This window comes from Rhinatrema bivittatum, chromosome 2 (assembly GCF_901001135.1).
Source record: "Rhinatrema bivittatum chromosome 2, aRhiBiv1.1, whole genome shotgun sequence".
NCBI lineage: Eukaryota > Metazoa > Chordata > Amphibia > Gymnophiona > Rhinatrematidae > Rhinatrema > Rhinatrema bivittatum.
Genome location: NC_042616.1, coordinates 660291007 through 660318039, shown reverse-complemented (window position 1 = coordinate 660318039; position 27033 = coordinate 660291007). Strand labels below are relative to the sequence as shown.

General features: G+C 42.1%; 1 protein-coding gene across 2 annotated transcripts in view; it reads left to right on the top strand.

Annotated features, from left to right (window-relative positions):
- ARFGEF1 (ADP ribosylation factor guanine nucleotide exchange factor 1) overlaps positions 1-27033 on the top strand; it is a 626657-nt gene that overhangs the window by 104751 nt on the left and 494873 nt on the right. For both annotated transcript variants that reach the window (XM_029591432.1, XM_029591431.1), the window contains exons 2-3: positions 6498-6528; positions 25120-25276. In XM_029591432.1, coding sequence (XP_029447292.1) covers positions 6498-6528; positions 25120-25276 — 188 coding nt within the window. The remainder of the gene's footprint in view (positions 1-6497; positions 6529-25119; positions 25277-27033) is intronic.

Below are 27033 nucleotides of genomic sequence, written 5' to 3'. Positions count from 1 at the left end.
GTACATTCATTTTAATGATGGCAATCCGCCCAAGCCATGAGAAAGATCCCTTATGCCATTTGTCCATATCTCTATCAACGGCCTTAGAGAGAGGTATGTAGTTAAGAGTATAAAGATCCTCCAACTTATTATTAATATGAATGCCCAGATATTTCAAGGACTTTTTAGCCCATCGAAAGGAGAAAGTTCTAGAAATTTGTTGTATTTCTTCCAGGGGTAAGTTTATGCTCATCAACTCAGATTTTTCTAGGTTTACTTTAAACCCGGACACCCCGCTGAATTTGATTAATTCGGATTCCACCGCTTTGAGAGATCTGGTTGGGTGCGATAATGTAAACATGATGTCGTCAGCGAAGAGTGACAGTTTAAATGAGTGGACACCCAAAGAAATTCCCAAGACATCAGAGGATCTTCTAATCCTAGTCGCAAATGGCTCTAAAAAGATAGCAAAAAGTAACGGCGAAAGGGGACATCCCTGACGCGTTCCTCTCTGAATGGCAAATCTATCTCCATACCCTCCATTAACTTTGACTGTCGCCTGTGGCGCATTATACAGTTGTGTCATCCAGTTCATAAAGAAAGGCCCAAAGTTCATTTTTGACAATGTGCGAAATAGAAAGGGCCAGTGGACCATGTCAAATGCCTTTTCCGCATCAATGGACAGCAAGACAGCAGGAATTTGCTCCTTCTTGGCCCACCATATCAGATCCAAAATCTTTCGCACATTGTCGGCCGCCATTCTATGAGGAACAAATCCCACCTGATCAGAATGTATCAGATCAGGCAAATAGTTGTTGAGCCTCAGCGCTAAAAGTCTAGCCAAGAGCTTTAAGTCCTGGTTGATTAATGAGATCGGTCTATAAGAGCCACAGGCAGTGGGGTCTCTCCCCGGCTTGGGTAACACCGTAATACCTGCTGTATTTGACTGAGCTAGCAAAGCGCCTCCATCACGAAGAAAATTAAAGAAATCCGTGAGATGAGGGCTCAGGCAGTCTGACAGGGTTTTATAGTATTCCCCAGGCAGGCCATCTAACCCTGGCGATTTCCCATTTTTAAGTGATTTAATTACCCACTGTACTTCTGTGCTAGTAATGGGCGCATCCAAGGTCTGCTGCTGCTCCGGAGTTAAGGAGGGTAGTGGGATATCGCCCAAATAGGTGGCAATATCCTCCTCCTGGATATGGGCACTGCGACTATATAGCGAGGCATAAAATTCTGTAAAACATTGCCTAATTTCTGTGGGATTCCTTGTCATCTGTCCCTCTTTATGTTTGATTTTTGTGATAATGCTTAATGCTACTCGTGCTTTCAGTTGCTGTGCCAAGAGCTTGCCTGCCTTATCACTGCCTTCATAAAACTTTTGATGTGCCCGTTCTAAATTGTGTGCTATTTGTTTATCATATAGAGCGGCTAATTGGTCTCGGGTCGCCATCAATTGCCTATACACCTTAGGAGATTGCGTTTGATAGTGGCGCTCCGCCAGTTGTGCAATATCTAGCTGCAATTGCTGCAACTTGCTCTCCCGTACCCTCTTATCCGCAGATGCCTTAGCTATGCAATAGCCTCTCGCCATTGCCTTTGAGCAGTCCCATATACTGCTCCAGGAGAGTTCTGGGTCCGCATTCAATTGAAAATATTCAGCTAGCTGCTGAGACAATTGTTGGGTAAAGGATTTGTTTTCAATAAAGAGATATTTAATATCCAAAACCTCTGTCCTCCAGAACTACATTGAGTCTGTAAATCAAACCACACCATCCCATGGTCAGACCATGTGATTGGTTCTATTTCGCACATACTAACTTTCATAACTAAGCATTTATCAACCAACACATAGTCTATTCGGGAATAGGAGTTATGAGGCTTGGAGTAAAACGTATATGTTCTAGATTTTGGATTGTTGTGGCGCCATAAGTCCACCAAATTTTCCTTTTTCATGAGCTCCCTCAGCATATTTCTGGCTTTCTGGCTCTGTGCGGAAGGAGTAGAGCTACCCTGATGTGAATTATCTAAGTCTGGGGAGATCGTGAAGTTAAAGTCTCCACCCCAAATAACAGTCCCTTCGCCATGTGTATTTATTAGGCTTTGCAGTTTGGCTAAGGTCTCTACAGGGTTAGTTGTGGAGGCATACATAGATATAAGGGTGTAAATGTCATGGCCCACTTTGATTTTAAGAAAAACAAATCTGCCCTCCGCATCAGTAATAATGTCCAAATGGTCAAATATTAGGGTAGATGATATAAGAATACCCGTGCCGGTATACTTATGATTTTTCCCAGCGGCAGCTAAGTAAACATGAGGGAACTCTCGAAAATTCAGCAGATGCTCATGCCTTTTCCTTATATGAGTTTCCTGCAAAAATAAAACATGAATTTTCAATCTTTTAAGGTCTTGTTGTAGTAAATAGCGTTTTCTATACATGTTGAGACCTTTGACATTAAGTGTGGCAATTCGTATAGTCATGGCTCAAGATGCATCAACACAGTTGGTGCATAAGAAAGAGGCATGAGTGCCATTGGGGCCAAAGTATCATCCCCCCCAAGAATGCTGGAAATACCATAGAATAAACAAGCATGTCGACAATATAGTAGAAGAACATTCTGACAAACAGTTGTAAGTGTAGCCTGCATTAGGAGGTAAACCCCCTGTATCAGCATGATCCGCAAAGCTAGGTCCGCGGATCCCCTAGTGAGGGGACTCGCCGTTTCGAACAAGCAGCCCATGCTTCCCGTCTCCCTCCCCACCCCAAGATCAACATTTTCATAATAAAGGCAAGTTAACCCGAAATGCAAATCAACTATAGTAAACTGTTAAATAGAGTTGCGCCCATCTACGCAGCACATCGCAGTGCAAAAGCAAATTACCCTAACGGTAGGGTAAATGAAAGAAGCTCACTTCTCCACCCCATCCCCGATTCTCAAGACAGGGGGAAGGATAAATGCACTACCAGTCAAATGCCACAGGCAGTTCCAATGCTTAAAAAGTCATCCTTGATCCGAAAGATTCTCAGACGCCATGCCATTCCTGCGAGCTGCTTTTCTCCTTGGCCTTTCGACCCTCTGCCATTTTGAAGCCCTACTGAGGCGTGCGCTGGAAGATGCCTTGGGTTGCTCGAGGAGCTCTGCTTGTATGCCTGCCTCCCGCAGGACCCCCGCAGCTTCAGACACTGTTTTAAGGCGATATGTTTTCCCCTCTCGCTGGAAAGAAAGGGCGAAAGGGAAATTCCACCTATATTTAACATCCGCTTGCCGCAGAGCCGTCGTCACCAGTCGCAACTCGTACCTCTTCCGGAGTGTGCTCGCGGCTAGATCTTGGAATACCGCTACCGATACGTTTTGCCAGTCCCAGGTGGCTTTCTTTCTGGCAATACTGAGGATTTGTTCTTTTTGGGCATAGCTTTGAAAATTTAAAATTATGTCTCTGGGTCTTCCATCCCTCCGGGCCCCCAAGGATCGGTGAGCGCGCTCAATCAAAATGGCGCTTGCCGCTTCCTGGCCACTGCGTTCGGGCCCAGTATTTGCTTGATCTCTCAGATAGCTGCAGAAAGCTTGAGCTGTGCTCAGACAATTCTCATACTCCTCGGTTTCCGGAATTCCTCTCAGCCTGATGTTATGGCGTCGAGACCTGTTTTCCAGATCCTCGAGTTTGTCCGAAATTGATAGCAATTCCGTGGTTGTTTCAATCTTCGCTGCTTCCAGCTCTTTTAGATGGGCCTCTTGGTCTTCCAAGCGGACATCGAGATCATCCACCCTGTGGCCTAAAGATAAGAAGTCGTCCCGGAGCTCCGCAAAAGAGGCTAGCAACTCTTTTTTATTATTTTTAATTTCGGCACGTAAATCAATAAGCCATTCCCGCATTTGACTTTTGGTAAGTATATCCGCCGTGGTATTGATGGGCTCCGCCGTCTGTTGAGGTGATAAAAGCGGGGCTTCCTCTTCTTCCCTGTCGCCATCTCCCGCTTCACATTCAGAGAGCTCGACACCTGCCTTCCTGGAATCTGCCGCCATTCTCGTGAAAGAGAACTTTTGCAGCTCGCTTTTCTTTTTCGGATTCATCGGCCACGGTATCACTGACAAGTAGTAACCTCTTTATTCCGCGTAGGTCTGAGACAAACCGTAAATTTCGGGTTTTAGAGTGAGGTGGTTTCGGGAGCGTTGAAGTTATGTGGCCATCTTGTCTCGTGGCGAACAGCGCCCCCCGGATAGTGGAGTATCTTGAATTCATCTGGTCATAGCATCCAAGGCTCCATGGTTTTATCAGAAGAAGATCATGTCAAAAAAACTATATTAATTTATTTGCAGGGTAACCCCAAAGAGTTAGATCAGGGATGAATGCTGAATGTGGTATACTTTAAGTTTGGCTTTTGACTTTGTTCCGTACTGGAGACGATTAAATAAAACGAGCAGCATAGAGGCAGAGCTTATGGTGCTGAACTGCTTTAGAAACTGGTTGAGTGATAGACAGCAGAGTTCACACCAAAGAAAGAACAGTTATCAATGAAGTACTTCAGGGATCCGTCTTGTCTCCACTTCTGTTCAGTGTTTTTCTAAGTGACATTGTAGAGGGTCTGGCTGGAAAGATTTATAATTTTCATATGATACTAAACCTATAACAGGATAGATACTCCAGATAGAGTAGAAAAATAATGACTTTATTAGAAAAAATGGAATATAAATTTTCACTAAAGGAGTAAAATAAAACTCGAATGGTCAAGAATTAACACCTTTTAATGCAAAAAGGAGTATAGTCTTAAAATTTGGAGAACTGAAATCCTAGAGATCAGTATATGATTAAGTTTAGGGGGCAAAGTAATTATATACACTAAACAGGAGTGAAATCTCATGGTGATCATATCTCAAAATAGCCAAACAGTAGTGATAAAACAGTAGCTAGAGCCAGAAAAATACTAGGGTGCATAGGGAAATATATTACCAATAGGAAAAAGGCAAGGATCATGCTTCTGTAAGTCACTGGTGTGATCTCATCTATAGTATTGTTCAGTTCTAGATCTTGTATCATGAAAGTTATGAAAACAATGCAGACTCCAAGAGAAACTGAAGTTGGAAAATGATGATCTGGCAGAAAAGGAGCAATTTAGTTTTCTTTTATGCCACCTTACATGAATAATTGTGGGGCATTTCCACAGTCTGCTCTTTAATATCTTCAAATATGAATATATCTGCTTCTTGGCTGTCAGTGTCTATCACTTGATTCTGTTCTTAGTTTGTGTTTCTTTCCTTTTTATCCAGTGCTGTTTTACATTATAAGGCAAATATTCCTTACCCTGCTACATGTGTCTAGTCTAATGTGTTATGTCTGCCTACTAGCAGATGGAGACAGGACATACCCTTTTTCAGTGACATTATCACTTGATGTATATATAGGCTGGTGCTGCACTGGCAAGTCAGTATTTCTCTGTTTCCAGTAAATGGTGGACATATGTTAGGCTGCCACTTGGTCTTTACAGTCTCTCGATGCTACAGATTAGATGTGCAACCCAGGGGAGATGCTGCCTTGGAGTAGGCATTCTCGGAGCAGCCCTGCCTTTTTCCCACCTGTGTTGGAATGGGCTTGGGTATGTCCCATTAGTCTGGACTGGTGTAGCAGGATGATAAGGAAGGTGATATTTACTCTTACCTGTCAATTTCCTTTTCTTGAGTCCTGCTTACACCATTTAGGATCCTCCTGGGAAGTTAGGGCCTGCACTGTTACCCTTGGCTTTGGACCTTGGGTTTGGCAGAAAATTTTGGTTTCACCTTTTGCTATGCTATTTATCTCTCTTGTAGCACTGCAAAATGTGCGCAATGCTCTACAGTGACATGTGGGAAGCAGTCCCTGCTGAGTGGAGAATTTCTTTCAATGTAGGACAAGAGTTTTCTCCATCCCTCCTTTTATAAAGTTTCTATTTATAGTTCCTAAAGTTAATTGTGTTTTAGGGGCAGTTGGTATTTGTCATTGCTTTGACATAAGAATACTGACTATTGCTGGTGCAGCATCAGCCTATATATACCAAATGATGATGTCACTTAAAAATGGTGTGTCCTCTGTCTCCATCTGCTAGTAGGCGGAGATAACCCACTAGTCTGAACTAGTGTAGCAGGACTCAAGAAAAGGAAATCAACCTTGTTTGATTTAGAAAATTTGGTTGGTTGAAATCCAGGGCATTGGTTTCCTAATTGCAGTGTTTATATATTTTCTGGAAATGTGCTTCCTGTTTTAGAAAAAAATGCTGTTTAAAAAAATTGGTCAGCTTCTAACAGGTTTTGTTTTCAGTGCCTGGATAGCATTCTGAAATATTTTGATACATATTTATGCATTAACTGGTGGTGGATCATATCCGTATCTAATTAGAGAAACTCATTCACAGCTTGTTAATGCAGATGTATTTGAAAAGCCACTGAACGTGATTGAGTTCTCGCTGCTTAATGTATGTGATAAAGGAATTACTATTTATGTACTTTTTCATCTGACATTTTGAAATGTTTATTTTTCTTTTTCAGAGGAAATAAAAGCTGAAACTGAAAAACAAAGGTAAGTGCTGTTTTTACTGTATAGGGTAAACTTAGTTTGGCAGTCTACCAGCCTTGTGAAAGTAAGTGAGCAGTTACCATACAGAACAGTTTTTAGTATGCATTCTAAGTTTATGGGAAGGCAGACACCATGTATAATCTCCTTTGGAAGAAGAGATATAGCACTTCCTGAAATTTTAAAGGCATGGAAAATAGTATTTTGGGTTTTTTTTTTTCTGGAGAAAAAAAGGAAATTTTGGTATAGGTTTAAATATATACAATATGTATTTTTAAATTGGATCTAAATATACTACTTTAAGAATATAAAAAGAATTGAGACTAGTATTGCAACCCTACCAGACCAACTAGAAAGCAGCACCAAGCCAAACTCCTGACACCCTCCCCCAAAATCATCAAACATGCCACTATTAGAGAACGATCATTCATCATAGCAGGGACGTCCCACTGGAATAATATGCCCCCTCACCTACGTCAGGAGCCATGCCATAAAACATTCAAACAGAATCTTAAAACCTGGCTCTTCAAACTAGCATACCCTGACTGACTGACTGACTGGCTCTTCAAACTAACATACCCTGACCGACTATTCCCTAAGATATACACCCGATCCCTTACGCCCTACCTGACTGACACACCTTTATCGAACTTAACCCACCCCAGACCCCCCCTCATCCTCTCCTCCTCCTACATCCCTGTCCCCCCTCCTCCCTCCCTCCCCCTACCTCCTCCCACTTCATCCCTGCTGACATCCCTCTCCCAAGCGTTCACCGCTTATATCCCTCTCATCATGTTGATGATTTAATAATCATCCTCCTTCTCTCATTTTAAAGAGTTAATATTTAACCTCTTTCTATAGACCTAGTTTACCTCCTGTTTGTTTGACATTAAACTATTGTAAAGCTTGTTGCTATGTTATGTTACAATGTGAACCGGGGTGATGTTTTTTCCTAACGTGCCCCGGTATATAAAAAATCTTTAAATAAAATAAATAAATAAATATCTAAGCAGTTAGCATGCTAGTTCCTCCAGGGTGAAAATTACCCCGATCAATCTCTCCTAAAAATGGGCTTTGTGGGACACATTTTATTTTATTTATTTTAAGTTTTTCTATACCGGCATTCGCGATAAGTATCGCATCATGTCGGTTTACAATTAACAAGTGGATAGGGAACAAAAAGGTAAAAAATAATATTGATCCTAATAATAATAATAATAAAAATAATAATAATGTAATAATAATGATAGTAGTAATAAAACATTAAACAAGAGAAGGCTAAGGAATGCAGTTACAATAAAACAAGGGAGTAATACAACTTGGAGCATAGAAAAGAAGCAAGGGTTTAAATAGAGAGAACATATGTGCCAGTCAGTGTGCTTAAAGCATTAATGAATTGCCCTTATGAGGTAAGGATATTAATAACCATGATTAAGGCAAAGTCTGTAACTTTTCCTGCTAGGATCAATGTATGCGAACACACTTGTATCTGTGTAAGTAGAAGCAAATATTCAAAGGGAGTCTATCAGGGTAGTTAAAATTCACAGCAAGTTACACAGATACAAAAGTACTTGTATATCTTGCCACTAGCTAGCTTAATGAAAATTGTCTCCCATTATCTGTGCAGTCTGGATAAACAAGGATCGGGGTAACTTGCTTGATGCGATGCTTACTACCCTTAATCATTAAGCCTTATGCTTCACTTTTGATGCAACTTCCATCATAAAACCTCCTCTCACTAGCACTAACTCGTATGCAATAATGGAATGTAAACACGAATCAACCATCCTCAAACCCTCTCTCACTAATTCCTGCTGAATATTTATCATACTATTACCATTCACAACTGTGTCATATTTATTCATTTGATTACCTATGTACCGTTTTATAGTCTTATTTTTTCACTTGCTATTCTAATGTATCAATAGGCTGAAATGTAAATATTGTGCTGTTCAATTTCTCCCCTTCCATCCCAAGTTTATTTTCCTTGTTTTTTGTAACTTTCCCTCTCCCTTTTTCTGATTCACTGTATTTAAAGTTCAAGGTTCTTATTGAAAATATTGTTTTTTACGTTACGTTATGCTTTACACTCCTTGTTATTTGTAAACCGGGTTGATGTGATGCCTATCATGAAACTCGGTATAACAAAAACAATAAATAAATAAATAAAATCATTACTCTCTGCATCAACAGTAGGGGTGGCAGGAAATTCGAATCAAACAGTTACCAACAAGGGCCCTGAACTTGGTAATCGGTGAAACAGATAAGTATGGGAAAATAAGTGTGGGAGCTTGCTGGGCAGATTGGATGGGCCGTTTGGTCTTTTTCTGCCGTCATTTCTATGTTTCTATATTATGTATAACTTATATAATATTTAAATATTTGGTATATTTTTGAAATGAAAATGTATAAATGCCTGTTTTATTCTAATAATTACAAATAATTAGAATAAAGGTAAGGCATTTAAAAATAATTATCTGTAATTACTGATAGAGATGCTACTGCACCCTAAGGTACCTAAGAGTATTTCAGTTATAGCCAGTTCTTGCAGTATGAAAAGAAATGCAGGCCTGCGGCCCCATGTCCAGAGCCCGCCTATAACTGTGCGCTGCGGGTGGCGGCCCGGTTATGGCTGGCCGGCTTGGGACTCCAGTGCTGTGTCGTGGCGATGGGAGCCACAACGCAGCTCTCTCTTCCCCCCTCCTTCCTTGGCCCTTCTCTGACTTGCTGATGATGCGGCGAGGGGGAGGGGAGAGAGCGGTCACAGGCTGATGATGTCTCTGTTCGTTTAAAGAGCTGCGACTGAGGCATATTCGGCCTCTTTGTTCCTGGCCAGCTTTTGATTGTGCCCGCATCCAGGACATTGCCGGTAGATGGAATTGCCGTGTGGTCCCTTGGATTGCTGCTTTAACAACACAGTAGGCAGGCGGCTCAATTGGTCTGGTTTCCGGGGGGGGGGAGGGGGGGTTGCGGAGGTTGAGTGAAGTTACAGTGAAACATTGATCTGAGGGCAACAAGTGGTCTGATTGTGGGGGAGGGAACTCCATATGGCCAGGAACAGCCTCTTGCACGAACCAGAACACAGCCTTGGCGGTATCACTGGCTGTGGGTTTGAATCCTCACTAGGCAATTAAAAAAAAAACAAACCAAACATACAGAAGACAGGTGGAGGAATCAGATGGGATTGAGGCAAAGACTTTGCCACATGGCCGAAGCAATTTCCAAGCAATTTAGAGGGTCATTAATCCCAAGAAGGGAGGGCAGCTTGGGTTGTTTCCACCCTTTCCCCCCACTGTTGTGGACATGGCAGAGCCCACGTAGGAGCACAATCTATGTTCATGGGCCACCTACAAAATGGCTCCAGCACCGATCCCCACACCGAAAGCCCAGACAAAATCACAGTATGAAAAAAAGGGGAGACAGACGACTAACTGCAGCAGTGAGGAGCACGTCGACTGGAGATGAGGGGGAATTATAGTGATGAGACAGGAGGTTGGCAACATAAATGACCAGGGAGGATGTCCTGATGGGACCCCATCAAATGTGACCCAGCAGGAGTGGGAGAGCTCGAAATTCCAACATGCAGCAAAGGAGACCACAATTATCATGGCGAATGCAGAACATGACCAACAGCAGTTGGGGCACCGGTTTCTTCCATCACACCAGAGCCCCCATGGAAGCGCAGAGCCACAAAGCAGGTGGAACGCAAATCATCAACAGGGTCCTCCACACAGCTGGGGATACGGGAGCAGCGCAAATATAAATGGCATATGGTCGACCATTGGGGGCCCACACTTGCAATTTGGATATGGAGAGCAAGGTTATGACATTGGCCATCCAGCATACATGAACTATAATAACGCAGCATGGCAACAGAGTGGCTTGGGTTCTCAGTGGACCCAGCTTAGTCCCTGGATGGGGCCCTGCCATTTGTCCCCACAGTGAAGCAACGCACTGGCATTTCCCATCAACTTTCATCTATACCTCTCCTGGCTATTACCTGGACTGTGCCTGCCTTGAACTTTGCTCTGGTTCCCCGGTCTGCACTCCGCTACCACCTTCGGAGCTGCCGAAGGTGGTAGCGGAGTGCAGGGGCAATGGCTGTACTTAAATGGGCCCTGGACACCAGAGGTGCATGTGCATCCTATTTACTTTGCTTTGATTGCTCTGCTCTACACTCTTTCTTTTCATTATGCAAATTCCAACAGTTATTGGTCAAGGCCGCTATGGTGCTCTTCCTCCACCTATTCATCGCCCGAGACCTTGCAGCAATTTGATCCCTTTTCCTTTACTCCCATTTCATTGTGTTTACTCAATAAGTACCTGTTGTCTATGATTTTTTAGCCCCTTCTGATTTGGATTGCCTGTGCATAATGGAATCCTGGACTTCCGACAGCGACACCTCTTTACTTAATTTTTGCTGCCCTACCAACCACACCTATTATCACCGCCCACGTCCCTATGGCAGAGGAAGTGGCCTTGTTATCTTCTATAAACGTAATTTTTCCTTTTCTTTCTCTCATCTTAGTCTCCCCACTCCTTTCAAACTGATCCTCCTGACTTTGGACAGTCTTAACCTGTGCCTAGTTTACTGTCATCCTGGTCTTTTAATGTACAACCTCTCTCCTCTTATTGAATTTTTTGCCACATCTTTACCCCATCCAGAAAATACCATCATCTTAGGTGATTTTAACTTACCGTATACATGGACCAAGATCCTCCATCCAACACTACATACAATTTCCTTAGTGCCATGGATGCGCTTGCTTGGCAACAACTCATTACCTCATCTACTCATACTGTGGGCCATACGTTATATCTCATATTTATTAACCTTTCTGTCTTTTCGTTCAACTCGTCCAGCTCCTTGGTCAGACAACTTTCTAATCCGTTGCAATATTAACCACATAACTTTAGATAATAATCTGCCATTTCCTCAGAAAGACAAGAAAAATCATTTTCATCGACGTAAAACAATCGATTCTCAGTCATTTAAAGATACTCTTTTGCAGTTAATCCTTAATCTTCCCAACAATAACACTGCAAACATGGTTAAGGCTTGGGACAATGCTGGCCTCTTGTAACATCTTATCCTCTTGGAAACCTTTCCATACTAGTACCAACTATGCTCCTTTGTTCTCTCAATCCCTGATCACTCAAAAAGACATCTCCATAAATTAGAAATAAAATGGTGGAAAGCTAAATCTCAATACAACCTAAGCTTATACCAAAATTAACTAAACAACTATCACACGTCTATCAATACAGCCAAAAAAGCCTTTTTTTTTTCCAAAAGCATCTTTCAATCGAATAATAATCCCCAAATTCTATTTAATATGGTTAAATCCTTAACCAAACAAAATAATTCACAGCGCTCATTTCCAAAACCGCTTCCAAATCTCAGCTTATGTGAATCATTCATGAACTTTTTTCACGACAAAATTCATAAAATCGTGAAAACAATTCCAGCATCTATCCTCACCACCCATGTTATAAAACCATTTTATAGTTGGGAATCATTTGAATTTGTTGCTAGCACTGAAATAATCCAAATTATATCCAAAATGAATCCTTCTACCTATCCTTTCTCCCCCTACTCCATTGCCTTATTTAAACCAATTAAGGAAGACATTTATAGCAAACATCGTTAAATCCTCGTTATCCTCTAGTTCAGGCCTTTGCCTAGTCAGATAATCCTATAAATTAAAATCTGCCCGATCATTAGTAGTACTTTTGACTCTCCCTATAATTTACATCGCTTTTGTATTAAAATTCCATGCCCAGATTTAGCTCCATTACTATGATTCTTTTGTCTTCACTACGATCTCATACCTTATCCTAACCCCACTAGCCTCTCATTATATTGTAGAGTGACACCCTGATATGTTCCCACAGTTCCATGATCTTAGTTTGCAAGCCCATGTTGATCTTAGTTTGTACAAGCCCTTGTTGTCTGCAATCTTAGTTTGTACAAGCCTTTGTTGTCTGCAATCTTAGTTTGTACAAGCCCTTGTTGTCTGCAATCCCTAGTTTTCTATTTTCAGTTCAAGATCAGTTCAGTTCAAGATCTGAGCTTCTGCTATCACGTGTTTAATATATTTGCTCTCTCCAAGACACTGTTACTGTTACAATGTTAATTACTTCGTTTTTATTGGAATCCCTAGTTCAATGTAATTGCTCTCTTCTGAAGCACTGTTACTGTTTTCAATGTAAACCGAACTGATTTGTAACTTTTTACAAGAATTTCGGTATATAAAACTGTTAAATAAATAAATAAAATAAATAGTTGTTCTTCCACGCTCACTAAAAAAAAAAAAAAAAAAAGACACAATTACTCCGATACCAAAGAATCAGATCAATACGTCTCAAGATTATAGCAGCTTTCGCTCCCATTTCTGCCTTACCATTCATCACAAAAATCATTGAATCTGTGGTTCTAAAAGAACTTTCGGAATACTTGGACAAAGATTCCATTTTAGATTAATTCCAATTCGACTTTCGATCACACTACAGCACTGAAACACTCCTATCCTCCACTGAATATTGTACACTGCGGCTTTGACTCCAGAACGTCTTATTTGTACATCTTCTTAGATCTGTCCGCAGGTTTTGACACCATTAACCATGATATACTGCTTTCACGTCTATCCAATATTGGCATAGCTAACAATGTCCTACAATGGTTTAAATCCTATCTAATAGAACACAATCTGTTGTCATCAGCTCTGATTCCTCCACCTGGTACTCATTAAATACTGGTATTCATCAGGGATCTGCGCTCTCTGCAACCCTGGTTAATATTTACCTCTTTCCATTATGTCAACTTCTGTCTACCCTTGGTGTTTCCTACCGCATATTTGCTGATGAATTACAATTTTGTTTCCTCACACGTCATGACTGGGGATCTACAGTACAATTTCTCGTCCTTTGTTTAACTTATATCAAAACATGGTTGTTTCACCACAAACTTAGCTTAAACATCAGAAATAGAAATCATGATTCTAGGAAGTCCTTCTTTCAATAATATACCAACACATATTTCTGATGAAAATATTAACATCAATATTACCAACAAAGCCAGGAATCTCGGCATATATTTCGATCCTAAACTTAACATGCAATCTCACATTCAATCTGTTGTTAAAACCTCTTTTTACAAAATTTGTTTATTAAAACATAATAAATCACTCCTAGAACATGATGCTTTTCGGACACTCTTACAATCTATGAACTTACTGGCTTAGACTACTGTAATGCTCTTTACGCAGGTCTTCCGACTACATCACTTTGATCGCTTCAACTTGTACAAAACACTGCTGTTAGGTTACTCTCCGGGACCAAATCATTTGATCATATCATGCCTGTTGTATATAATCTTCACTGGTTACTCATTACCTGGTGCATCCAGTATAAACTGCTGAATATTATTCACAACTTACTTAACAATAAAAATTGCTGGCTTCCCTACACTTTACACTTATACACCCCTTCTTATGCACTAAGATCTCAAAATCAAATGCTATTACAAGTACTTTCACCAAAATCCACCAGGCTAGTCATTCCCTGTGAAAGATCATTTTCTATTGCAGGTCCTATAATCTGGAACACTTCCTGCTCACGTCCGACTCATTACCGATACCAAAGAATTTAAAAAAGCAGTTAAAACACACCTTTTCAAATCTGATTTGTCTGACTCTTAATTTCACAAACCACCTTGTATAGAATTATTTTTCATTCTTATTTTCTCTCGACTCCTTGCCCAATTTTATTTAGCCAGTATTGTTTTTAATTTTGTTTACTTTTATTTTATTGCTATTTGTATGTTTCTTATTGGATTATTTTGTTTATCTTAATGAAATGGCTTATTAATAATTTTATGTATGTTCCTTTGTAAACCGCTCCGAACTTTGGAGGATGCGATATATAAGAACTTTCAAATAAATAAATAAATAAAAATGGCGGTTTTACTGGTCCATATCTATACCCACCACCATAGGAGCATTGGCAAGCTCCCATCCCTGGAACCAGCATCACACACAGCCAAGGGCAGACAGCACAGGATGTTCCATATGCCAGTTCGGGCAGCACTGGAGCGGCAGAAGGTGGCACTGCGCCAAGGGTTCAGGAATTTCTTGGGAATCCGATGATGGGTGTATCGTAGGTTGGATTTGCTGCCCAAAGGGACCCAGGAACATAGCTTAATCCATAGATTCTGGCTGTAGTCGCAGCACCCGGCAGTATAGGACCGGCAGCCCAGAACAGTGAAGACAACGAGAGTGAGTTAAGAGAGGGGGGGGGGGGGGCACTGAGGGTAGCCTGCGTGCTAATGGAGGGAAGACAGCATGTGACAAAAAAAAATGTATGGCCAAGCACAAGTGTAGGGCCAGCTCTAGGTCAAGTGGTAGCTCCTCGGAGGACTCAGTGGTCAATAATAGCTCTCAGCCCCCAGCAAGAGGAGCCGGCGAAGCATCCAGAGGTCCTCCAGTGCTCACACTGTGTCAGAATTGTGGGAGAGCGTTCACAGATCCCGTCGCAGGAAAATTCAAAAGCAATCTTACATTAACATATTTCTTATCATAGCGGGAAGGCATCCGAGCGCCTCAAGGAGGAAGACAAAGGTTGAGGGTGCAGCACACAGTGCTGTCAGAAGAATCCCTAGGAACATCATTAATTGGACCCGCACCTTCCTGCATATGATAAGCGCTGTAGGGCATGATGATCCCTCCCAGTATGGCCCCATGCTAAGTTATTCAGATAACAACATCCCCGAAACTTACAAGGAGCATGATGGCTGGGTGTGGCTGAATTATGATGATAAATTCTGGGACAATATGGAAGAAAATCATTTCATGTTTTGGGGAAGACAGGAAGTCAACCTGTGGGTGAAGCAGATGACACGCAATGCAGGAGCATGCACACAGGTGCTGAGGAAGTCATCATTGACCACGCGGGCAGCACAGGTACAAGACATCTGCTGGCGTTACAACAGATTAACATGCAACTTCCAGGACCTCAAGTTCAAACATGTTTATTCATCCCGTGCTGCTCCTCACCCGGTCACGAAATGCTCCAATGAGGGAGGGATGATGGAAAAGGGAGATAGGTACCAGCAATTTGGTAAAGCACCATCACTCATTGACCTGTTGGCTATGATCTGTTGGCTGGACTGGTACCCCAAGAACAGAGAGGCACAACAGATTGTCCAAGGTTTCCGTGATGGATTCCCCATTCCATTCCAGGGTCACCTGGAGGGAACAACTACCTCCAATGCTACACTGGTGGTATGACATATGACATCATACAAGCAAAATTGGACACAGAGTTGGCAGGTCCATTTTCACATCAGCCTTTTCAAAAAATGTACATATTATCTTTGGCAGTGATCCCTAAAAAAGAGACTGGAAAGTTCCGTCTTATCCATAACCTCTTCTACACGCCAGGCTCGTCTGCGATCGAATAGCTTCCCCTCGAAGAGTGCTCAGTGCATAATGCTTCATTTGACTGGGTTACTGCATTGCTCAGGAAGTGCGGTGTGGGCACCTTAATGGCCAAGTCCGATTCAGAGTCAGTGTTCAGGTTGCTGCCTGTTCGTCCGAGCAGTTTCCCGTTGTTGGGCTTTCGGTTCAGAAACCAATACTACTTTGATAAATGCATGCAAGTGGGATGTTCAGTTTCATGACTCTTCAGTTCTTTCCTTCATTGGGTGACATCATAGCGGGCAGGATCAAGCAACATCATACATTATCTTGATAATTTTTTATTCATTGAGATGAAGGAATGGGATGCATATACATGCCTATTACAGGAATTCCAATCCATTTTTGATGGCTTCGGTGTTTCCCTGGGATGCAAGAAAACCGAAGGTCCTTCGGTAGTCATTTGTTTTCTTGGCATAGAGTTGGATTCGATCAACATGGTTTCTAGGCTTCCAGATGACACAGTGGTGAAATTGTGGTAATGTTCTGACAGGCATTGACAGCAAACAAACTCATGCTGCGATCGATCCAAGCCATCTTGGGGACACTGAACTTCACCTGTTGAGTAATTCCCATGGGGCGAGTTTTCTTGAAGAGGGCGACTGCTGCCACAGTCAGCATTGTGAGGGTGTCTGCATTTTGTGAGGGTGTCGAAGGATATTTGTGCAGACATCTCCATATGGACATTGTTTCTGGTTGAATTTAATGGTGTGTCTGTGTGGCAGGACCCCCACTCTCAAGCAGAGATTTGGATATACACGCAGATGCCTCAGGGAGCTGGGGCTTTGGGAATTTCTGTCCAGGGGACCATGGTGTGCCAAGCCTTGGCCAGCTGTGTGGGAGGAAGTCAGCTTGATGAGGAACGTGTCACATTCCTGGAATTATTCCCTATATGGGTAGCCCTCGTATTATGGAGTGAAAGATTGAGGGATAAACATATACTTTTTGGTGTGACAATCAAGCGATGGTCCAGATTTTGAACAGACAATCGGCTAAATGCCCCAAGATGGTAGACTTGCTAAGGGAGGTTGTCCTCGTGGATTTGAACATCAGTACTACAGTGACGGCAAAGCACGTTCCAGGGGTTTGTAATGGTATTGCTGATTCCTTATCTCATGCTAAGTGGGATTTGTTTCACAAGCACCTGGAAAAACAGGGAACTGCAATACCAGAGCCCCTGTGGATGATTGGTCTCCAACCGCCAGGTCCTTGGCTCCGGCCACATGGCCTGCATATTGCAGAAGTTATGACCACATGACAAGATTCCTAACGCAACATGGCTGGAGGCCTGGACCAGTGCCAGCTGACCTGATGGTAAAGTGTGTCTCTTCGGCCAAGGAAATGGGGGCATCAGTGATTAGACATTCAGCAGGTCTGAACTTCTTTTCGAAGGCGTGCAGATGGCGGGATCCCACTAAGCCCCTCCTTTTGAAGAAGATGTTCGTAGGTTTGTCGAAAGTTGGGGCCGACTATGGATACATGGCTGCCAATTATACACGACCTGCTGGGGACCCTATAGGTGCTCTTGGCATGCATCTGCGCTTTTGCCTTCAAAACCAACCTGTTTTGCTTTGCCTTCTCGCTGGCCTTTTTTGGAGCTTTACATGTGAGTGAGTTGGTCGCATTCGACAAGAACGATCCAGGTACCTGTGGCATACTATTGCGGAATGCAGCATATACACCGTATAAAGATACACAGGTTGAAACCTGATCAGGCAGGAAAGGGTGCAATCCTTTCTTTGAAGCGGATTGAGGCATACATCACTTGTCCTGTCCCGAACATGAAAAAGTATCTATCTGTTCGACCCTCTGAAGGTGTACATTTGTTTGTGCATGTTGACCAGATATCAGTTCTCTGCTGCGCTTAGAATGGCTGTAACAAGAATCAGCCTGGATGCCAGGAAACTTACCAAACACTCCTTTAGGATTGGAGCGGCCACAAGTACAGAGCAAGCCGGTCTATGGATCAACACCATTCAGTGGATAGGAAGATGTAGATCTGCGGCAGTCAATATTTGTGTCGGGATGGACCGGACGACCATACCTACTCATAATTCTTAACTGTATTTTGCAGATTCGCACCAGGCTAAATTGACTACTTGGATTATTGGACACGCTTTTGTGCATTGAGCTGCTAAGAGAGCACGCGATTCCCCCTATAGACCGCACTTGGGATTGGCACCTCGTGGGCTGGGCATGACATGGATGGGCAAGCCAGACATGCTTTGGGACCATTTGTCACTCCTTCTTCGGCATTTGAGGGATTTGATGGTGGCCCCAGACGCCATCATAATACATTTGGGGGGGGTAATGACCTTGGCGATTTATCAAGCAAGCAATTAATTATGAGGATCTAGATTGACTTGGCTGAGTTATCATCCTGGTTGCCGTATACTCATTTCTTGTGGTCTGACGTTATTCCGCATCCGAAACTGATTTGAAACTGTGGAGGAGAGGGCGCAGGAAGATCAATCGTCAGATTGACATATGATCGCCAAATCAGGCACAAATGGGCGGATGTCCGTTGTCAAGGTTTGTTTAGGTTGGACATTGGATACAATATATTCAGCAATGCCCTACAGGAGGCTTTGGAAGGATTGTTGTTGGGGGGGTTGATGTCGGCTGCAGCTAAATGTTGGTGGGGGGCATGAAGCAATGACACACCCTACCTTATGCCTATGGCGGTTACTCGGGCCGGTAGGAGCGTTTCAGACATGGTGCAGGTGTGCATCACGGTCCATGTCAGCAGTGGACTGGTGCCTTGGGCAGTGCATGGTGGGGCATTTCATATACCTCAGGAGGACCTCCTTGCTTGGGGATAAGGCGAGGGGGGGGGGGGGCCTGGGTTCGATGCTGCCTTGCTTGGTTATTACGGTGGGCAGTGGAGGTGGTGGTGTAGCCTGGTCTTTGGCAATTACCATGTCGGTTCAGGTACCCGTTTATTTAGGGGTGTGTGTATGTATGTATATGCTGCAGCCTTTTTATCCAATATCTGTGTCTGTTATTGCATTGTATTAAAGAATGTATTCATTTATGGCAGTGGATTAATTAGAGGTGATATAGACATTAGGGGATTTGGGAGTAGGAGGGACATAGATGGGACAACACTATAGTTGCGGCTGCTAGAGTTATAAAAGTTGAAAAGAGAAATTAACATGGCAGTATACAATTGAAGTTTTTACAATTTGAACTTCAAGTATGTCCCCCACAGAGTCTGCATTCTCCAGGAACAGAATAAACTAGTTTTTACAAGAAGTCCCCCCTCTTCAATGTTCCCTCCTTCTAAAGCTGGAGACATAGTAATTTTTCAGAGTGGATTGGGAGGAGCATTGCTTCCTACTCTACAAATCACCCATTTCTTTTGTCATCTTGTTGAAGCTGGTCAAACAGGTTTTGAATGCTTTTGAAACAATATAAAAACCTGTATGGTGCTTTTATCAGAAGAGAAAGTGGGATGCGTAAACAGGTCCATAGTAGCAGCCATACTTCTTTCAAAGTCTTCAGCTTTTTAAAAGAAATGCTGTCTGCAGCATAAGAGATCACTGTATAATGAGAACACTCATTCCTCATGCTGGCTCATTCAGTGTCAGGTTGAAACTAAACTTGTGCTATTTCAACTCTCTATGTCACAGCTACATAGCAACTGGACAAATTTGACCACACAAAACCAATTTTGTCTTTTAATCAAAAATATCCTTAAAAATGTTCTTTCCAAGCAGACTTGTTTCTGGAATATTTTCTGATTTTGAACCTTCATTTTGATCTTCATGGATTTTCAAAAACTTGAAGATTGCAAAGATTGAAACAGGCATTTCTACCCTTTCATGTATTTTATTTTATATTTGTTTATTATTTAATGTATACATTTCCAAACCTGGAGGCAGAAATGCATCTTGTATATGTTTACAGATTGCAATTGTAAATAGATAATATATAAAATCTTCATATTATATATTCAAAATCATTTCTGAGGGAATAAAGGGTGGCTTGAAAACTTAGTCTTGAAAAGCATTTCCATTCATCATTCTAAAAGAAAATATTTCATGAGTTTTTTCAGTTTTTCCCAGAATTTCCAATTTTTCCATTGGGAAAAAGGAAAACATCTTTGCTTATTAAAATTAAAATAAGATCTTTTTCTGGAATCACTTTATTTACAGCAAAATTACAAACATTGCAGTAGTAGTATTTGATCCAATATGCTTTCTGAACTCAGTTTGTATGTGTTTCCATGTTGTGTCTATAAAATATATCAGATTTGTTATTTGAAAAAACATCAATCACCTAATCAGATTGGTCTTTTCTGGTTTTTCTGGTGATTAAAATCTCTGTATGGAATTATATAAAGATGCTTGCTTGAAATGTTAGTTCCTGTGTGTGGTTTTTGTGTGGTTTATGGAGTTCAGCAGGACTGAATTAGCCATGACATGTGGGTAACTTCATGCTGTGGCACCAAATGGGCCTTTCTCTCTTAGCTACAGGCTGATACAGAAAACACAGCGGGAGAACCGGTGAGCGCCCACTCTCCTGGTGTGTGCCCAGGCCACTCTCCTGGGCGCGCAATTCAGAAAAAAAAATTCAAATGAGGGCCTGCATCCCTAGCAACTCCTTTATGACAGAAGTGGCTGCTGTCAGCAGGTTTGTCAGCAGACGTTCAATTTTACCGGCGTCAGTTCTCGAACCCACTGACAGCCACGGGTTCGGAAAACGGATGCTGGCAAAATTGAGCGTCCGTCTTCTAACCTGCGGGTCGTGGGCAGATTTAAAAAAAAATTTTTGTATTTAAATTAAAAAAAAAAAAAGTTTTTATTTTTTTAAATTTAGCATTTTTTTTTTTTTTAACTTTTGGGGCCTCTGACTTAATATCGCTATGATATTAAGTCGGAGGGTGTATAGAAAAGCATTTTTTTCTGCTTTTCTGTACACTTTCCTGGTGCTGGCTGAAATTAACGCCTGCCTTTGGCTGCACATTTTACTTTCTGTATTGCGCGTGAATAACTAATAGGGCCATCAACATGCATTTGCTTGTTGCGGGCGCATTGCCCACATGCTCAGTCTTTTTTTTTCCGAGCACCAGCACAAATGTGTACTTCTATCTCTCAATATTTTTATTTAGAAACTGTTTATTAAGAAATTATTTGCAAACATTTGACACACGACTCAGAAGCATGCCAGAGTATATAATAATGTAAACCAGTCAAGTACAGAATTGTTTCTGTGTTTACCCCTTATGTTAACAATAAAACCAATTCTAGTACCTGTAAAACCACCCTCCCCCATCCAACAGCTAAAAAGGGAACATAAATTGCAGAGCTCACTATTTTTATGTGAAAATCTTGATAACATTTTTCTTAAAAGTTGCCTTGCTACCTCAGAAGCCCACAAATGGCACTTTTCAGTGCTACTTTAAAAAAAAAAAAAAAAAAAAAAAAAAAAGATTTTAACTTCAGAATGTCCGGCAAGAAGATATCCACAGTGAGTGGATTCAAGGACTGTATTTGCGGTAGGAGAATGTCCATTACTGATGGACATGACCTATGCCACTGCTTCCTAGGTCCAGAACATAACCAAGCCAACTGTTATGATTGTGAACAGATGTCCCTGTAAATCCAAAGATCGAGGGCCTGGAAAATTAGGTACTGTATAAGTCTCTGAGAAGGTGCAATCTCATCTGCCTCCCTAGGAGTGGAGTTGGGCAGGAGCTCCTCAAAAATATCTCCCCCATTGACAGAATAGGCCAAATCCTTGGGGTTGAATAAGTAAAAGTAGTATGTATTGAAGCAAAAGAGGCACCATTCTGTGGGGCTGCTAGAGCAGCCAATACTCAAAAAGCTTAAAGTCTAGGCATTGTCAATGCACAGTGCATCGGCGCTATTGATACATAAGGCCCCCCCCCAGCACCATCAAAGCAGAAGTCATTGACGACTCGAGCCCTGGGACATGAAATACATCAATGCTCCATGCCTCTAGCCATTAAGCCATCAGAACAAGCTGTTCTAGCATCACCACATTGTGCTGCAGAGCTGCTGACACAACTGTATGCTGGCTACTGAAGATGTTAACAGGGACAACAGGGGATATAATACCCCACCAATAACCAGAGCACTTAAACTAACAGAATAAATGGAACAAAGACTACATCTGGAGATGCCAAATACTATTTTCTCTCTTGTATCGCTCACATCTAATCGGCCTCAAATCCAAATTTGGAAGCCTGGAAGATGTGCAGGATTCCATTTTAGTATAAGAAGATGATGATCCACATTCACACCAAGACAGAGAGGGCATGTCAGCCCCTCAACCGAGTAGCAGAGTTGGTGAAGGATTTCTTTACCTGTTTGGTGTCTAGGGATGAGGGGTGTACCTTCCATTCTCTTTTTTCCAGGGTATTAGATTTTAGAGATGTGCATTTATCTTTAGGTTCATTTTGGGCTTCGTTTTTGGGGAACTGCAGGAAACTTCGGTTTTCCTGCGGTTCAGGGGTTTTTTTTTTCCCATGGGCCCCCGATTTTCCTGAAATTTCAGAAAAATTCTTTTCTGGCTTCATTGCCCCCGAACCATGCCAAATTAGGCAATTTAATTGAAATTGTTTAATTTGGCAAAATGAATGCACATCTTTATTAGATTTGCTCCCTAAATTGTACGGATACGCCATTAGAACCCCTGAGAGGTGGTTCTTATCCAGTTAGAGCCATGGCTACATCATTGGCTCAAGTGTGAGCCATACCTCTTGAAGACATTTGCAAAGCTGTAACATGGTTGTCTGTACACACCTTTGGTTCCCATTACTATCTGAACAGTCTCTCAAAGAGTGACAGTAAATTCAGATAAGCAGTTTTGCATAGCCTGTTCACCCAGTAGTGAAATTTCCATGGTGGAATCTGGATTACTTCACGGGCCGATACAGTAAGGGGCGGTAGAAAGAGGTGCGTTAGTGCCCGGCGCACCCGCGTTTGCCGCACGCACAGTTTGGATCACCTACCGCTCGATACTGTATTTAAATGGCATGCAAATGCAAGCCGCGTCCAACCCGCGTCCATGAAGCGCAATCCATTTTACTGTATAGGCGCTATACAGCGCCTATACAGTATCCTGGGTGCACTGGTACCTGTCATTTCAAACGTCATTTCAAATGACGTTTGAAATGACAGGTACCAGGAAGTCGATGGCTCTCCTACAGACCCCGCTTTCTTGAGCGCCCGGCGCCTGCAAGCCCCAGCAGCCGGCGATTAGAGGCAGGGAGCGCAACCCAAACCAACCCAATCCACAGAAAAAAAATGCTTCTCGCACTTAGCTGCCCAGTCCCAAACCAAACCAACCCAATCCAAGCCCCAGCAGAAAGAGACGAAATTTCACAGACCCAAACTTTCCCCCAGGCCCCGCTCACCTGCCCTGGCCGCGGCCACGCAAGCCCCCAGCAGCAGCAGTAGAAGGGCGTCGAGAGAGCGGCTTCAGCAGCCCCGCCGGCTAAAGTGAATACGTGCAAAACTGTACGTCCAATATGTGACCGGCTGAACGTCGGAGGTCACGGCGTGTGCGCATGCGCCTTTGCTGCCTTGAGCGCCCATATTGGACCTACAGGCGTGCACGTATTCATCTTTGCCGGCAGGGCTGCTGAAGCCGCTCTCTCTCGCCGCCCTTCTACTTCTATTGCTGCTGCTGGGGGCTTGCGTGGCTGCGGCCAGGGCAGGTGAGCGGGGGCTGGGGGAAAGTTTGGGACTGAAATTTCATCTCTCTCTGCTTGGGCTTAGATTGGATTGGGTTGGTTTGGTTTGGGACTGGGCGGCTAAGTGCGAGAAGCATTTTTTTTCTGTGGATTGGGTTGGTTTGGGACTGGGCGGCTAAGTGCGAGAAGCATTTTTTTTTCTGTGGATTGGGTTGATTTGGGACTGGGCGGCTAAGTGCGAGAAGCATTTTTTTTTCTGTGGATTGGGTTGGTTTGGGACTGGGCGGCTAAGTGCGAGAAGCATTTTTTTTTCTGTGGATTGGGTTGGTTTGGGACTAGGCGGCTTTTGGTGGTAGAATCAGATAATTACATTCTTGTGAATACAGACAGTGCAATGGAATGTATGGGATCATGCTGAGCCTTAAATACCAAGGTTAAAGCTTTAAATTGAATATGCTGAGCAACCAGTGAACCACACTAACGCAAGGGTCAGGGTAAGTGGTAAATTAGTAGGTTAAAGACGCGGCGAGATAGCAGGCTAAAAAGGCGATAGTCGGGGCGCACTTTACTGTATGGGAGGGAATAGCTAATCGGATCGTTTACATACATATACATGCCGCGGGCGGAAAGGGATACGCGTCAAGTTAAAGAAGCGGTAAGGATTGGTAAAAACAGATAGTGAATCGCGGGTTAGACTTACGCGGCGAAATTGTGAGTACACAGCGGGTTAGAAACGGGGTAACTGCAGCCACGCTTTACTGTATCGGCCTGTCAGTAAATGCACTGCTGCAACCCTCAGCTTGGGACTCCCCATGTGTCATGGATAACTCAGCCTTGCTTGTTGACATAGAAAGCAAGTTTGCTTATCGTAAACAATGTTCTCTGTAGAAAGCAAGATGAATTAGCCATGCTAAATACACACCTGCCTCCCTTGAATGTCTACCGCTTAATTAGAATTAGCTCTAAAATTGATTGAGGGGCTTACGAGGCAACGCCCATGCAAGAATTCTCGCACATGCTCAATAGAGCAAAACTTCTACTAGCTAAGAGAGAGGTCCTTTCAGAGTTGCTCGACTGTAACCCTATTTCATGGCTAGTTCATCCTGTCTACGGAGAACACCATTTATGGGAGGCAAACTTGCTTTATCTGCTATTTGAATATGCATTTGTTATACTTTTCTCAATTAACCAGATTGTTTTAAAGATCTTGCTGAAAAAGGCTATTTACAGAATGATTCATTTTTCATTGCCATGTATACTTTTATGGTGCTGGTCCTGAATTTCAGCTTAAATATCCATCCTAGTTTGCTTTACTGTGAAGGTCTTGTTTGCATGCTGTAAAATAAGTGTAGAAATGAGACAACTTATCAAATATATAGAGTAGGCAAAATGTGACAGAGGAATTCAAAAGCTGAAAATTCTTATGACATTCTAATCAGAATTTTGTATTTTATTTAGCCCCCCTCATGAAGAAGGCAAGCCTGGTTCTAGCACTCTTCCTCCAGTAAAATCAAAGACCAGCTTTATCGAAGCAGACAAGTACTTCCTACCATTTGAGCTGGCATGTCAGTCCAAATGCCCCAGGATTGTTAGCACATCTCTAGATTGTTTGCAGGTCTGTATGGCGCTTTGTAATATTTTAAGTAATCACAAAGTATTGTCAAATAGTATTAGTGAATCCTCTTAAGGATAAGTCAAAGTATGTCTTTATCTGCTGTAGTATATTTTAACCTGAATTATTTAAAACAAGAATTTGGGGTTGAGAACCAGTTTGTTTACTGCATTATGTCCTTTTATTGCAGCCCAGTTTTCCTTGTGCTGAATACCTGGTAGCATCTCATTGCTTGGGTTTAACTTACTTGATTCTGACACTCACAGCCTGTATCACACATTTCTACAATTTGATAACCAACCAAACCTGTATATGTGCTTGAATGTTAAAAAGAACATGGAGGGGCATTAATGAGCAACCATTTATTCAGGTGCTGAAAATGAAATATCATCATCTGTCCTTATCCCTGTGCTTCCATTTGGGTTTTACACTTCATAATATAATGTATCAACACATTGCCACCAACAAAGAAAGAAAATGTATGGTACACTTACAACAGTGGTTTAGTGCTTGAGCTAGGCATTTCTGTGGAAGAAAAAGAATGAGTGATTAGATTATCTACAGTTGTGCTCATAAATTTACATACCCCTGGCAAAATTTGCATGATGTGTAGCATTTTAAGAAAACATGAGTGATCAGACAACACGTCTGTTATTTTTAATTCATTTCAAACTAAACTATTTTATTCATCACAGAATAGCACAATCATTAAACAAACCACAGCAATAAAGGAAATAATAAAATGCTCCTATTTAACAGTTTACATACCCTTGAATGTTTGGGCTGATAATATACACTCAAGTTGACACACACAAGTTGAGATGGCAATAAAAAGTAGGTATCCATACCTATACCTTGTTTGATTGTAATTAGTATCTGTGTATAAACAGTCAATGAGTTTCTAAGATCTTGAGATACCCTTGTGCATTTCATCCAGGGAGGCACTGACTTTGGTTATTACTGAAGTATGGGGAAAGCAAAAGAACTGTCAAAGGATCTGTAAGCAAAAGTGGTTCAACTTTATAAATCAGGAAAAGGATATAAAAAGATACCCAAAGATTTGAAAATGCCAAGTCATTGCTGTTCAAACTCTGATCAAGAAATGGCAATTTTTTTTTTAATTTTCTTTTTATGCAATTTAACAAAACTTATTACAAGAATTTCCTTTGAAAAATGAAATACAGAGATGTTACATACATCCAATTACAAATTATGGGTTCAGTTAATACCAAACTAGAAGAAAGATTTCAGATACAACTGCAGGAAAATTTGTTGGGATGCAAAGCAAAACCCACAAGTAACTTCTACTGAAACACAGGCTTCCCTGAAATAAAGCAGTGTGGGTGTTTCAGCATGGACAATAAGGAGATACTTGAACAAAAATGCTAGAAAAAATCCATTGCTGCACCAACGCAACAAAACAGCCCACTTACAATATGCCAAACAGCATATAGAGAAGCCTCAAAACTTCTGGAACAAAATACTTTGGAGTGATGAGACCAAAATTGAACTTTATGGTTATAACCATAAATGCTATGTTTCAAGAGAAGTCAACACCATCCTTACCGTGAAGTATGGAGGTAGATCTCTGCTGTTTTGGGGTTGTTTTTTTTTTTGGGGGGGGGGGGAGGGGGTGAGCTACATGGAATATAGTTAAAATTGATGGCAGCATAAATGCAGCATCTTATCAGAAAATATTGGAGGAGACTTTGCATTCATCAGCCAGGAAGTTGCAAATGGGGCAATGCTTGGACTTTCCA